Below are 16,031 nucleotides of genomic sequence, written 5' to 3'. Positions count from 1 at the left end.
ACACATACTAACATCCATACAGACACCGACATACATCCATACAGACATACTGACAGACACTGACATCCATACACACATACAGTCATAATGGCATACAGACATACATCCATCCATCCGTTCATAATAATATGCAGACATACATTCATACTGACATACATATATAATGACATACAGAAATACATAGACATACATGCATGCATACATACATACAGACATACATGCATCCAGACATACATACATAGACATCCATACACAGACAGACAGACATGCATACAGACATCCATACATTCATAATGATATGCAGACATACATTCATACATATATAATGACATACAGAAATACATCCATAGACATACATGCATACATACATACATACATAGACATACATATATAGACATACATGCATACAGACAGCTCATTTTCCAGCCACCCTCCTGTCTCTTTTCTTTGCAGGAGGGTGGCTGGGGCTGATGTGACTGGGAGTCAGCACAGCTCTCCGTCTTCACTGGCGCGCGCGCTCCTCCCGCGGGGAGTGAGCTGGGAGGAAGTGACCACTTCCTCCCAGCAGCACTTGCGGCTGCTTTTTTTTTTTTTTAAAGGGGCCCGGTCGCGCTATACCACGACCACATCGCTGACCGGGCCGCTGAAGATATATACCCATCGGGTGGCCCTAAGTGTGTGGGCCACCTGAGGGGCCTGGGCGGCCGGACCCCCAGGCCCGTGACAACCGTTATGGTTGTCACCCCCTGATGGCGGCCCTGTACACAGGGCCGGACTGGGAAAATAATTCGGCCCTGGCATTTTTTTTTTATCACAGCAGCCCACTGAGAGTGTGTTTTGTACAGGAAGCCCTGACCCTGTACGTCTCCCTCTCTCGGGTAGCAGAATCACAGTGGCTGAGCATAAATGCAGTGCTGCACACAGTTCATCTGTCATCTGTCAATCTGATTCCCTCAAATATTAAATACCTGGGGCTGCTGGGTACAAGCAGGGATTTATCCCTGCTGGTACTTTTAATGCATGGCATTCTATGCCATCAACACGTGTTAAAGTCCTGTCCTGCACTGTATGATGGCATAGGCAGTGTTCACATTGCAGCCGAAAGCCATCCTGTAGTGGCTGTCACTTAGAAAGCCACTAGAGGCCCTTCCTTTTGTGGTCCTGAAATCTTTGCAAAACCAATGTTTGGCTCAGCATGAAGCCACCAAATGCTTCCTATTGAGATGCAATGAGTCAATGCATGTCTATTTAGAATATGAAAATTTATACAGTGTGGCAATAGCCACTCATGCCACTAGCTCAACAATGCTTTTCTATGGAGAAGCATTGGATTTGCTGAGACCCTCATAAGTGATGAACTCTACCAGGGAAGAGTGGCAGCCATGGCTAGACTGGCAGATGAGGGGATATAATATATGTTACAGTGCCCTTAGCCAGTGGGATTAGCTCAGGAAAGCTAACAGAAACTCCTTCTTAAGAGCTTCTGGCTATCCATCATTAGTTATAAAGGCGGGGAGTGTGTTGCAGTGCCTGGTGGACCCCAGGATAAAACAAAACAAAAATAATCAAACCGTACCAAAAACGGTTTAATTATGTACACTGACACCTTATTTAGCTACTTACAATGAGGGAACCTCTTGCACCATAATCACTACCCCAAGCTTGGAGTGTTCCTTTAACATATATTTTTTTATCAGTTACTTAAAGTTATATATTAGCATTGTATAATTGTAACGCTCTGCAGAAAGGTTGGTGCTATATAAATGATAACAATAATATTTTTTTTTTATTCAAGTAACATTTTGCCAAACTTCGAGCCTCTGAATAATTAAAGGGTTATTCCTGACATCACAACCACTTCACCTATTCGAAGTGGTCATGTTGCCTGGAGTCTATGTGTGCAGTGTTTTGTCATGAAACGCTGCACACACGGAATAAACCACGCGTGAGCTGTAAAATGGCTTGCCCTAGTACAAGGGAATGGCACCTTGGTACTCCTAGCATAACCACTACAGGGGGCTGCATTGGTTTTGCTGGTTGGAGTAACCCTTTAAAGGAAAACTGTCACCTCAAAAGTATTTTGTTAAACTCTTTAAGTTTTGAAAGTAAATATAATAAAAAATAAAACTCATCCCTACTTTTATTACATGACAGGATCGTTAAGCGATATACATACACCTTGGGTCAGACCGTGTGTGAAAACTGACAGTTAGTATCCATTTTCTTCCTTGCTTCACTCCGTGCACAGATGCAGGGCAGCTCATAGAGACCAACAGGATTATTCACCAGAGTGAGAATTTAGAGGGAATTTCACATTTAAGGTCAGAGAAGCTGAGCTGAAAACAAAGCTCACTGAGTGTTTACCTTTTCAGCTATTCTAACCCTAAATTTGAAATTCACTTTGAATTCTCACCTGTCTGCCCTAAGGTGTATGCAAATGGATCCTGTCATACACTAAAGGAAGGGACGGCCTTTTATCTTTTTCAAAATATACATTTAAAAAAAAATAATTTTTTCTTTAAAAAAAAAAAAATGAGAGGTGACAGTTGTCTTTATTAACTCCTATGCATAACAAGCAAAATATCCCCATTGTATCACTAGGCATGCACTCTATGGCTGACATTGTTCTGAGCTAGAGACTTTATATAAAAAAAAAATTATATATATATATATATATATATATATATATATATATCTCTCTATCTCAAAACTCTCCAACTTGGCTTCAGTTTGTGTTCAGTCAGTTGTAAACTCAGCACAGACTGAGAGCTTCTCTGTGAGCATGGAGGAGGGATGGGTAACACAATGGGGTTAAAATCACAGTGAATAATACAACAACAAATACCTGGCTATCACACAGTGTGTGTATTAATGTGATTATTAATGGTGGGTATCCACCTGACAGGTTAAGACACAGGTTGAGCCGGTTTATTATATAAAATGCCAGTTATTATCACTATTAATATCATTATTAATATCATTAATTATTATTATTATTATAGAGCTCTATTCCTCTGCACTGGAGACAGAGGTTACTACTGAGCCCTGTGACTCACACACAGGGAGAGCCAGTTATCTCAGTAACTCTCTCTCTCTCTCTCTCTCTCTCTCTCTCTCTCTCTCTCTCTCTCTCTCTCGTTCCTCCCTCGCCGGTGGACCCGGACTGATATGGTGTATTAGCTGGGTCGCAGAGGATCGCGTTACCTTTAGCTGCCCTATAAACTTCATAAACTGCAACAAGCTCTTCCCTGCATTACAACCACTGCCGGCAGCAGCCATAATGGAGGAGGATCGGAAGAAGGACAGAGCGTCTAACCCCACCCTTCCACAGCCGTCCTGGCCTATCGGAGGGGGTTTCACAAAACTCTCTCTGAAAGACGCGTGGTGATTGGCTGAGATGAGTAACGTTTGATTGGTTTTTGAATCCGGTTATGGCATTGGCCCGTTGCATTGTGGGGCTTGATTTGGATTTCCCATAGGGATTTTTACTGACATGTAAAGGGACAGTTATCATAATAGAGATGGCTGCCCTTTGGCTTTTCTTCCCTGTGAAAACTAAGCCTCCATAGAAAGCGAATGGCCTGCCATGACTGACTTTAATTTAAAGTGACATTACAGCTGAGCCTCATACTGTGTTATATTAGGTATCCTGTAATGTTTAATACCTTGTTTTGAAATATGAGACACACAAAGGAGGAGGGGGTATTAAAGGGACACTAGCTTTAGAAATACAGAGATGTATTCCTATCACTAAGCGCTCCCGCTACATATTCCTCTGCAGCTCTGCTAACAATGATTGCTATTGCCTTTACCAAGGCACTTGTGGCTCTCATGCCTAGCTCTCTTGATTTATCCCAAGGCTATAACCGTTGTGCAGCCAGCCAAGAGGTCCAAAGACTCTGTTACTGGGATACCAAAAAAATAAAATAAAAAAATACACAGTTCCAAAAGGAACTAACATAAAAGCCTTTATTTTACTTGGGTGTAGCAAATATGTTCATTGCATCAACCTTGCTATGACAAACTTAACCCCTAAAGACGGCGGGCGTGCTATGCCATCCTTGGGGACCCGGTTCTAAACGCCGGGGGACGGCATAGCACGTCCCTGCCGTCCTTTCTACTTACCTCGTCGCCGGCGATCACGGTGTGGGGACTCAACTGGCAGCCCAGGGAGATCCATTTCGGCCCCCCTGGGCCATGTGATCGCGAGGACCTCACGATCACATGGACGGCATAGCATATAACCTAACCCTGACTTGTACTTCTCAACAACATTGTCCCTTACTTGTTTGGAGAGTTCCTTGGTCTTCATGGCAGTGTTTGGTTAGTGGTGCCTCTTGCTTAGGTGTTGCAGCCTCTGGGGCCTTTGGAAAAAGGTGTGTATATGTAATGACAGATCATGTGACACTTATATTGCACACAGGTGGACATCATTTCACAAATTACAGTGCCTTGCAAAAGTATTCACCCCCCTTAACTGTTTACCTATTTTGTTACATTACAGCCTTAAGTTCAATGTTTTATTAACCCCTTAAGGACGCATGACGGAAATTTTCCGTCATGCTGGTCCTACCCTTAAGGACGCATGACGGAACATTTCCGTCATGCAGTATTTTTCCAGCAGGGTCTATTACCTTGCTGGTAACTATGAGCCCCAGGTATCATTTGATTCCTGGGGCTCCCCTCTCTCACCTGGGGCCAGAATTAGTGTCCCCAGACTGACTGATGCTCTGTTTGCAGAGCTCAAAGTGAGCGCTGCAAACAAGCATTTAAATGGGGATTTAAATCCCCACTATTACAATTTGGTGTGATCAGGGTTAAATCCCTGCTAACACAAGGGAGTTCCACGTATCAATGGAAACCTGGGGCTCCCCTCTATCAGCTGGGGACATTTTTAGTGACCCCAGCCTTTTTGATGAGTTACATGCAGTGCTGGAAGTCAGCGCGGCATGTATCTGCTTAAATAGGCATTTAAATGCCTATATCTAGATTGTGGTGTAAGCAGGGTTAAATCCCTGCTCACACCAGGAAAACCAGGTATCATTAGAAACCTGGAGGTCCCTTCTGTCAGTTGGGGCCATTTTTAGTGGCCCCAGGTTTTTTGATGAGCTGCATGCAGAGCTCAAAATGAGATCGGCATGCAGCTGTTTAAATGGGGATTTAAATCCCCATAGAGCACAATGCAGTGTGAGCAGGGTTAAATCCCTGCTCACACTAGGAAACCCAGGTATCATTAGAAACCTGGGTGTCCCCTCTGTCAGCTGGGGCCATTTTTAGTGGCCCCAGGTATTTTGATGAGCTGCATGCAGAGCTCAAAGTGAGATCAGCATGCAGCTGTTTAAATGGGGATTTAAATCCCCATAGACAGCAATGTAGTGTGAGCAGGGTTAAATCCCTGCTCACACTAGGAAACCCAGGTATCATTAGAAACCTGGGGGTTCCCTCTGTCAGTTGGGGCCATTTTTAGTGGCCCCAGGTTTTTTGATGAGCTGCATGCAGAGCTCAAAGTGAGATCAGCATGCAGCTGTTTAAATGGGGATTTAAATCTCCATAGAGCACAATGCAGTGTGAGCAGGGTTAAATCCCTGCTCACACTAGGAAACCCAGGTATCATTAGAAACCTGGGTGTCCCCTCTGTCAGCTGGGGCCATTTTTAGTGGCCCCAGGTATTTTGATGAGCTGCATGCAGAGCTCAAAGTGAGATCAGCATGCAGCTGTTTAAATGGGGATTTAAATCCCCATAGACAGCAATGTAGTGTGAGCAGGGTTAAATCCCTGCTCACACTAGGAAACCCAGGTATCATTAGAAACCTGGGGGTTCCCTCTGTCAGTTGGGGCCATTTTTAGTGGCCCCAGGTTTTTTGATGAGCTGCATGCAGAGCTCAAAGTGAGATCAGCATGCAGCTGTTTAAATGGGGATTTAAATCTCCATAGAGCACAATGCAGTGTGAGCAGGGTTAAATCCCTGCTCACACTAGGAAACCCAGGTATCATTAGAAACCTGGGTGTCCCCTCTGTCAGCTGGGGCCATTTTTAGTGGCCCCAGGTTTTTTGATGAGCTGCATGCAGAGCTCAAAGTGAGGTCGGCAAGCAGCTCTTTTAATGGGGATTTAAATCCCCATAGACAGCAATGTAGTGTGAGCAGGGTTAAATCCTTGCTCACACTAGGAAACCCAGGTATCATTAGAAACCTGGGGGTCCCCTCTGTCAGTTGGGGCCATTTTTAGTGGCCCCAGACTTTTTGATGAGCTGCATGCAGTGCTGAAAGTTAGCACTGCATGTAGCCATTTAAATCCACAAAGAACACTGCAGCTGAGCGATCAAGCTCAGCTACAGTCATTCTCTCAAGTGATGTGGTGCTTGGGAGACCCCCAGGGTCTGAACAAACCCTGGAGGATCACCCTCTATGCCCAAATGCCATTCTGATCAGTGCTGGGCATTTTTAGTTGCCCAGCACAGATTGCATTGCATTGGGAATAATGTCTTCAATGTAAGAGATGGGAGACTGCAATACTGAAAATAGCCAGTAGATGGCAGCAACATACCACTGTGTTTTAGTTTAAAATCCCTTTACTAATATCAGCACTGATATTAGTAGAGGGAAACCTTTGGGATTAAGATTAAATTAAGGATTACAATTAAGGATTATTATTCGGTTTAGCATAAATACTAGATTTATTATCAGGTTTATTACTGGGTTTATTATTAAGTTTATGTTTGAGATTAGGTTTATAATTAATTGTAGTATTGGGATTATGTTTCAGATTAGGATTCCGATTATGGTTCAGATTAGGATTAGGGTCAGCACGGGCATCCCTTGCTGAATATAGCAATGGAATTCCTCGGCTGACACCAGCAGGGGGAATCATGTTAACACTATTGCTAAAGGTAGGATTGAGATTAGGTTTAAGGTTATAATTAAGGTTACACGTGGGATTACGTTATGGGTTAGGATTGTGGTAATGCTTTATTATTAGATTGAGGGTTAGATTTGGGATTAGGATTTGGTTTAGAATTAGGGCTTGGTTTGGGATTAGAGATTTAGATTAATATTAAGATCGCTACTTTCCAAAGATATGCATATGGGGTATATTTGTACTGAGAAGATGTTGCTGAGTACAGCTAAGATAATTTTATGACAGTGGGAAACAGGATATTTAAAAAATAATCATCAGAAATACTATGTGTATGTAAAAATGTTAAAATAAAAATGAATACCACAAACTTTGAAACAAAATGGTAACAAAATGTCACTTCAATAAAGCTTCTAATATTTTATATGAGGGTCCCCAAGTTGTCCACTTTTGTAAATGGTATGCATTGGTGGCGTTATTTAAATATATGAGCGACTAAAATGCCCCAAAATGAAATAATGACCATTCGTCAATTTGCCATTTAAAAAAAACTGTAATGGGCCGGGTATGATTTTAGCCCTGTATTTTTTCACAAAAACCTGGCTAAGGTGTACAAAGGGGGTAATTTTGTACTCAGGAAATATAGCTGAGAATAATTTCGTGATTTAATTTACAGTAACATATATCAAGTTTCCGAAATTAACTACTAAAATACAACATGTGTGTATAAAAATGCAAAAATAAAACAATATGATAACATTTGAAAGTAATTGGTGCTAACATAACTGTATAATAAAGGTCAAAATATACCATATGACATAGCACGTGGTGTCTACTTTCACAAATGGTATGCATTTATGGAGTAATTTTAACTGTCAAACTGCTACAATGACCTAAAATGTGATATAGACACACCAAATCCATTTATCAAAATTCTAATTGTAAAAACTGTAATGGTCAGGACTCGTTTAAGGCACTGTAGCTTCACAGGATAGTGTCAAAGACATACATTGGGGGTATTGTTTTATTCAGAAGAGTTTGCTGAGCATAATTATGGGGTTTTGATCACAGTGGCACATACCAGACTTGAAAAATGACCCCAAAAAATGTAATGTGTATGTAAAAAATGCAAAAAAAAATATTTTACCACAAAGTTTGACATAAACTGGTGAAAAAATGGCATCACGCTAAGGCACAATATATACCATATGAGATACACTGTAGTGTCTACTTTCACCAATGGTAGGTCATTGAGGGATAAATTCAACAGTTAAACTGCTACAATGCCCCAAAATGAGACTTGCTCCATCAAATTCATCTATCAAAATTATCACTGTGAAAACTGAAATGGTCAGGTCTCTTTTATGGCACTATAACTTCACAGTATAGTGGCAAGGACATAGATTGGGGGTATCATTTTACTCTGTTGATATGGCTGAAAACAATATGGGGTTTTCTACAGCAGTAGTATATATCAACTTTATGAAATACACATTAAAAATCCTTGTTTTATGTGTGTATGTTAGAAATCTGAAAAAAACACAATTTTACTACACGATTTAGCAGAGATTGGCAGCGAAATGGCTACGTAAAAAGTGTCAGAATACCCTTTGGTAAATAGCCTGTGATGTGTGCTTTATATAAATATATACTTTTGTGCAGCAATTTTGCTTTCTGTGATGGCTATTAAGCTTACAAGACAAACATGCCAAATTCTAAAATTGCTCCACATTAAAAAAAGTTTTTACTCCTTGTATTTTGTGACCTGTAACTTTCAAAATAAGCTGAAATCCTAGACATATTATGTACTCTGAAAATCAGAACAACTAATTGAATATTTGTAAAATTACTTTCCTTAAGCTGCACTTATTATACACACGTTATTATTGCCTAAACTGTGAAAAAAAACAATTTATTTCATTTTTTTGGATTTTTTTAATAATAAATAAGAATTTATATATGTATATGTCACATCAGATTAAAGCCCTTTTTGTCCTTTAAAAAAAACGATATATAACATGTGTTGGTGTAATAAATAAGAAAAATGCAAACAGGTTGAACACACACAGCAAAAAATGCTTGTGTCCTTAAGGGTAAGTCCAGTTTTTGAAGCTGCGTCCTTAAGGGGTTAATCTGAATTTTATATGATGGATCAGAACACAATAGTCTAAGTTGGTGAAGTGAAATGAGAAAAATATATACATAAAACTACTTTTTAGAAATAGAAAACAGAAAATTGGCATGTGTGTATGTATTCATCCCCTTTGTTATGAAGCCCATAAAAAGCTCCGGTGCAACCAATTACCTTCAGAAGTCACATAATTAGTGAAATGTGTGCAATCTAAGTGTCACATGATCTGTCATTACAAATACACACCTTTTTTTTTAAAGGCCCCAGAGGCTGCAACACCTAAGCAAGAGGCACCACCATGAGGGTAATTTTCATTCCTGTGCTAATGTGATGTAATTCCAGTAAAATACAAGTTTAGCAGGCTAAGATTGCCACAAGGCATATGTATGTATATGTGTTTGTAGTATCAGTTAGTTAATTACACGTAGCTAAGATACTGTTATCACTGTACTGACCAGGTGCAGGAATGTAAGAACTGGAATTACGCGTCCCTCTCCTTTGTATCAGATGAGCCACGTGGTTAGACCGGATGGATGAGTTTAGACTCTATTTATTAAATAGGTTAAGGGTATGTGTGGGTGTAGTTAATTGTGGGAGGAGCTACAGTGCTATATAAGGAATGTACTCTATGTATTCAGTACTCAGACTTTGCTGTATTTTGGTGACGCTAGTCCCTCTGAGTCCCGATCGGTGATCCAATAAAGAATCTCTTCCTTCCTGAAGAAACCTGTGTCCATCTCTCTGTGCTTGGCTTCCGTCAGTTTCTCCGGTATCATTTGGTGCATTGGCCGGGAAGCTCATCGTTCAACGGTAGCTGAGAGGCAGAGGCGTGAGACGGTCTATCTTTGCCCACGTTCTCTACGGCTGCACCCCTGAACTTCTGCGTGGACCTCCCTTCGTCTCGGCGCCACTGGTCTGTTGTCCAGGAGATCATCGGCCTCTACGTGAGAAGTGCTGGGGTGTCCCCGTCGATGAGTGTGAACTCAGGTTCAGGAACGAGGAGGTAAGATAACTGCTGTTTTAGACGGCAGGACCCGCTAGGGGTATACCGATTGTGCGGTAGGCCCAAAGGGGTTTTTGAATCTGTATCTGCCCCCTCTGTCGGAGGGAAGGAGCGAAGGCGCACCGCTCGATCGAACGCTCTTTAGTCAGACCGTTTGATTTGGTTAGTCAGGCGGGGTCCTGGTGTAAGATAGCCCTAGCCGGACACCGGTGTCTTGTCTAGACTAGCGTTCTAGGGTGTATATTACGTTCGCTAGGTCGGAGGGACCGGGAGACTAAGCGGCGCCTGTGTAAATTCGGTTCGCTAGTTCTCATCCTATCTGGGCTAAGTGGGAAGGCGTGTAAATTTGGAACCCACTAGACTTTTGATAGTGCGACTAAGAGGCGCCTGTGTAAATTCGGTTCTCTAGCTCGCTATATATGTGGTGATTGGGCAGTGTGGCTAACCAAAACGGGTGTATATAGTTTTAGGTAGTCCATTCAAGGTACTGGCCAATAGTTTAGTTGGGAATTGTAAATGTGTTAACGATTGTTTTAGTAAAGTGTATATCTTGTTAGATAGCGCGAGCTCAGCCGTCTAGCGAGAGTGTTAATAGTGTGTTGCTGTATTATAGTGCACGGTACCATAACCCTGTATATTTACTGACATTGTATAATAAGTACTAATCATTGTCGTCCATTGCATGTTTAACACCATAACCACTAATAATTGTATTGTGACCTTAACTTGTGCTTTGACCTATGCTAACCGTACTGTAACCGCTATTTGTAAAAGACGATGTTACTGGGGTGTGTTATAGACGGGTAATTCGTATATAGAGAATTATAGCGTGGGTGACTGTATAGTTACGCCAAAGGGCATAATATTGATTATATAGTGACTGGTGTAACAGCTGTGTGTGTACGGGAATTCCCTGAGTGTTTATTGTTATTGTGTACGTTTCACTTGGTAACCGTACCACGTGGTGCTGTTGCCAGAGGAAACGGGTGTGACTGTTGAATAGTACGCGTGTATAGTAATCGTTGTCGACGACGTTCCACTGTTAAATATGGGTGCGTCGCAGTCAACGATTCCGGATCCCTTAGGATGTATGGTTAAGAATTTTAAAAAGGGATTCAAAGTTTGTGATTTTGGGGTAAAGATGTCTCCTGTACGTTTGGTCACTTTGTGCACTAGGGAGTGGCCTACTTTGGTTGCGGCATGGCCGCCACGTGGCAGTTTGGATCCAACTCTGGTACAGCGCTTACACGTGGCTGTATCGGGTAGGCCTGAACTTTACGGCCAGTTTCCTTATATTGACTGTTGGAGACAGGCCGTAAATGACTCGCCAAAATGGCTCCAGACATGCCACGAGGAGCAGTGTCGCCTCATGGTAGCTAGGACTTGCTCGTCCACTAGGACTGGTGTTAGGCCCATTTTGGACACGCCCCCTGAGTCCGAGATCCCTTTGCCGCCCCCTTACTTTCCGTTAAGAAGAAGTGACGCAAACGCAGGAAGTCCTGCACCCCTCCCCTCATTACCCTCATCCACTTCCGCTTCCTCCTCCAGTACAGGATCCACCCCCCCTCGTACTAAATCTCCCCTTCCGGAACCAGAACCCACCCCCATTAGAAACGAATATCCTGATTTGGCGCCACTTCAGACTTCCGGTCAAGCTTCATCTAGCTCGGCTCGAAGTGTTTTATTTACGACCTTTTCCCAAAACCGACCTCCCACATCCCCATACCCTATCTCTCCCCGACCGGAACCCATGACTGACGCCTCTCTACGTAGCCCCATCCAAACCCGACAGTTGACTGGTGCCCAACAATTGAGACACTATCAGATGCCTCTTCGTCTGAATCCCGGGTCAGCCTATATTAATGCCGCAGGTCAAATGGCACAAGCTGACCCTGTCTTCGTATATGTTCCCTTCACTACAACCGATCTTTTAAACTGGAAGACCCATAATTCCTCGTATACTGAGAAACCACAAGCTATGACTGATCTGTTCACCTCAATAGTACAGACACATAATCCGACATGGGCTGATTGCCAGCAGTTACTAATGACTTTATTTAACAATGAGGAAAGGACAAGAATAAATCAAGCAGCCATTAAAGCATTAGAGGATAGAGCCCGTGCTTTGAACCAAGCCAATCCAGCAGCATGGGCCGCGACACACTATCCCAACACCGATCCCGATTGGAACGTAAATGGTGCTGATATGGTTCAACTCAGAGCCTATAGAGACGCTATAATTGCTGGCATGAAAGCCGGAGGAAAGAAAGCCATTAACATGTCGAAGACAGTTGAGGTGATCCAGAAAAGCGATGAAGCGCCCAGTGTCTTTTATGACCGATTATTGGAGGCGTACCGCTTGTATACCCCCTTTAATCCGGAAGACGCAGACAATTCCCGAATGGTTAACTCCGCCTTTGTCAGCCAAGCATACGGAGATATTAAGCGCAAGCTACAAAAGTTAGAAGGGTTTGCAGGTATGTCCATCACCCAACTAATGGAGGTAGCAAATAAGGTCTATATGAACAGGGATACAGAAAGTAAGAAAGAGGAAGAGCGCAAGATGCGTAAAAAGGCTGATATGCTAGCGGTAGCGATCGCAGGCGTAGATAAACGGGGCCCAGATAGAGGCAATAATAGATGGAGTAGGGAGCCTTTGAGTAGGGATCAGTGTGCGTATTGCAAGGAAGAAGGGCATTGGAGGAACGAATGTCCGCAAAGAGAGCAGTACGAGAGAGACCAACCCAGGGCAGGCTACGGAAACTTTAGAGGTAGAGCGAGAGGTAGAGGAGGCCCCGGAGGGAGTAATGGTTATAGAGGGAGTAATGGGAACAGAGGAAGTGTTAGGGAAGACAGGTATATTCCAGCAGCGCAAAGGTCCCGCGATAGAGAAGGTAGGGACTTTGTAGGATTGGCTGACACTGTCATGGAGGACTATTGATACCGACCGGGCTCCATCCCCCTTGGTCGAGCGGAGCCTATGGTCGATGTATCAATAGGGGGGAAAAGGAGTGCGTTCATGATCGACACTGGTGCTGAACATTCAGTGGTGACTAATCTAGTTGCTCCTCCATCTGGAAGGACTATTACTGTGATAGGAGCAACTGGAAGAAGTGCTGAAAAACCGGTTCTTAAAAGTCGACTCTGTACATTGGGAGGCCACGTAGTAAAACACCAATTCCTTTATATGCCTGAATGTCCAGTCCAATTGCTGGGACGTGATATGCTATCAAAATTACAAGCGCAGATTACGTTCCTACCAAATGGAACAACATCTTTAAAGTTTAATGGACCTTCAGGTATTATGACTTTATCCGTACCAAAGGAAGAAGAGTGGCGACTTTATACAGTGTTGACTAGCCAAAACCCTAGGAGTGATGAGACATTGTTTAACATACCAGGAGTTTGGGCAGAGAACAACCCACCAGGACTGGCCCGCAATATTCCACCAATAAAAATTGAACTGAAACATGGGGTTTATCCAGTGAGCCTAAGACAATATCACATTCCGCAGAAGGCTAAGAAGAACATCCAATCCTATCTGGATAAGTTCATACGGTATGGTATCCTAAAATTCTGTACTTCCCCCTGGAACACCCCATTGCTGCCTGTTCAAAAGCCCGGCACAGATGAGTATCGACCTGTGCAGGACTTAAGAGCAGTCAATGATGCGGTTGTTAGCATACATCCAGTTGTACCCAATCCATATAACCTGCTTGCTTTAATTCCGGGCGGGGCTACTTACTTCACAGTCTTAGATCTCAAAGATGCCTTCTTTTGCCTCCGAATTGCCGCAGAAAGCCAATGTATTTTCGCTTTCCAATGGGAGAACGCTGTAACGGGCTCAAAACGCCAAATGACTTGGACAAGACTGCCCCAAGGGTTTAAAAATTCACCTACCCTATTTGGTTCAGCCCTAAGTCAAGATCTATTGGATTTCGAGTCCATCCCAGGAGAGTGTGTATTGTTACAATATGTAGATGACTTGTTGATAGCAGCAGTTACAAAAGAAAAATGTCAGCAAGCAACGCACGATCTACTACATATTCTCTGGAAGGCAGGATACAAGGTGTCTAGAAAGAAGGCTCAGTTGTGTTTGCCAACTGTCAAGTATCTGGGATTCCATATCTCTGAAGGTCAAAGGATTATGGGGCCAGAGAGAAAAGAAGCTGTCTGCCAAATACCAATACCCAAGAATAGAAGACAAGTGCGAGAATTCTTGGGGGCAGCAGGCTTCTGTAGGATATGGATTCCCAGCTATGCGATACTAGCAAAACCTCTGTACGCAGCCATCAAAGGTACAGAGCACGACCCCTTCTTATGGACCCAAGAACAGCAAACGGCATTTGAAGATGTGAAGAAGGCTTTGATGAGTGCCCCAGCATTAGGTCTACCTGATCACACACGACCATTCTACTTATATGTACACGAGCAAAGAAGAATGGCTGTGGGAGTATTGACACAGTACTTGGGATCATGGCAAAGACCTGTTGCCTACATGTCTAAGCAACTGGATGCAGTGGCCAGCGGACTTCCACCTTGTCTAAGAGCCGTAGCTGCAGCCGCCCTGCTAGTAGCTGAAGCCGATAAACTCACTCTGGGTCAAGAACTTTATGTACGAGTCCCACATGCAGTACAGACGTTGTTGGATTACAAAGGAAATCATTGGTTTAGTAACAGCCGTATGACCAAGTATCAAGCAATGTTGTGTGAAAACCCAAGAGTGCATTTAGAGACTGTAAACACCTTAAATCCAGCTACCCTTTTGCCGCAACCTACTGAAAGTCAACATGATTGTTTGGAAGTAATGGATGAAGTATTTTCAAGTAGACCAGATCTTCGTGATTTTCCCATCCAGAACCCCGATGTTCAATATTACACCGACGGCAGTAGTTATGTGAAAGAAGGGATCCGCTATGCAGGATATGCAGTGACAACAATAGACAAGGTGATAGAAGCTCGGCCACTGGCGAAAGGAACATCAGCACAAAAGGCAGAATTAATAGCACTAACACGAGCGTTACAATTGGCTGAAGGTTTAAGAGTAAATATCTATACGGACTCTAAGTATGCGTTTTTAACCACTCATGCCCACGGAGCTTTGTATAAAGAAAGAGGACTACTGAATTCAGAAGGCAAAGAAATCAAGTACGCAGCTGAAATCCTACAACTATTGGAAGCAGTGTGGGAGCCGAAAGAAGTCGGTATCATACATTGTCGAGCGCATCTGAGAGGAGATGGTGATGTAACCAAAGGAAATCGGATGGCAGATAGTGCAGCTAAGCGTGCTGCTGAATCAGGAAGACAGGAGTATGTGGGGCATATAGCTGCTCTTATACCAACTCCACTGTCCCAATGGACTCCAGTTTATACAGCTCAAGAAGAGGAGTGGTTAAAGACTGAACCGGGAAAGTATTTGGAGAACAAGTGGTATCAGCTAGAAGATGGAAGAATAGTCATACCAGCATCACTAGCGGTAGAAATTGTCCAAAATTATCACAACGGGACACATTCTGGGAGAGACAGTACTGAAGAATCTCTCAGGAAACATTTCTACATACCAAGATTGTCCAACTTGACTCAGGCCATTGCACGCAGATGTGTAACGTGTGCTAAGAATAATGCAAGACAAGGACCAGTAAAGCCACCAGGAGTCCAGTTTATGGGGGGACTCCCCATGTCCGATCTACAAATAGACTTTACAGTAATGCCTAAATCGGGTGGACATCGTTACCTGTTGGTAATTGTGTGCACCTATTCAGGCTGGGTAGAAGCATGTCCTACTCGTACAGAGAAAGCAGGAGAAGTTGTAAGATTCCTGCTACGAGAAATAATACCCCGATATGGACTACCCTGTTCTATAGGATCGGACAATGGTCCAGCTTTTGTTCATCAGTGCCTACAACAACTGACTCATATGCTTGGTATAAAGTGGAGGCTTCATACTGCATATAGACCCCAGAGTTCTGGTAAGGTAGAGAGAATGAATAGAACTATAAAGAACCAGTTGGCTAAAATGTGTCAGGAAACCCAACTTAAGTGG

The 16,031-nt window shown here is 43.1% G+C and overlaps 1 protein-coding gene across 1 annotated transcript in view; it reads right to left on the bottom strand.

The window, feature by feature from the left end:
- Positions 1–3,313, bottom strand: part of HDDC2 (HD domain containing 2) — a 55,239-nt gene extending 51,926 nt beyond the window's left edge. Inside the window, exon 1 of the mRNA XM_063443180.1 lies at positions 3,205–3,313. Within this exon, the coding sequence (XP_063299250.1) occupies positions 3,205–3,279 (75 nt within the window). The 5' untranslated portion in view covers positions 3,280–3,313. The remainder of the gene's footprint in view (positions 1–3,204) is intronic.
- Positions 3,314–16,031: the final 12,718 nt, after the last annotated feature.

This window comes from Pelobates fuscus, chromosome 2, assembly GCF_036172605.1.
Source record: "Pelobates fuscus isolate aPelFus1 chromosome 2, aPelFus1.pri, whole genome shotgun sequence".
Classification (NCBI taxonomy): domain Eukaryota; kingdom Metazoa; phylum Chordata; class Amphibia; order Anura; family Pelobatidae; genus Pelobates; species Pelobates fuscus.
The sequence above is the reverse complement of the archived record's forward strand: the minus strand, read 5'-3'. Positions and strand labels throughout refer to the sequence as shown.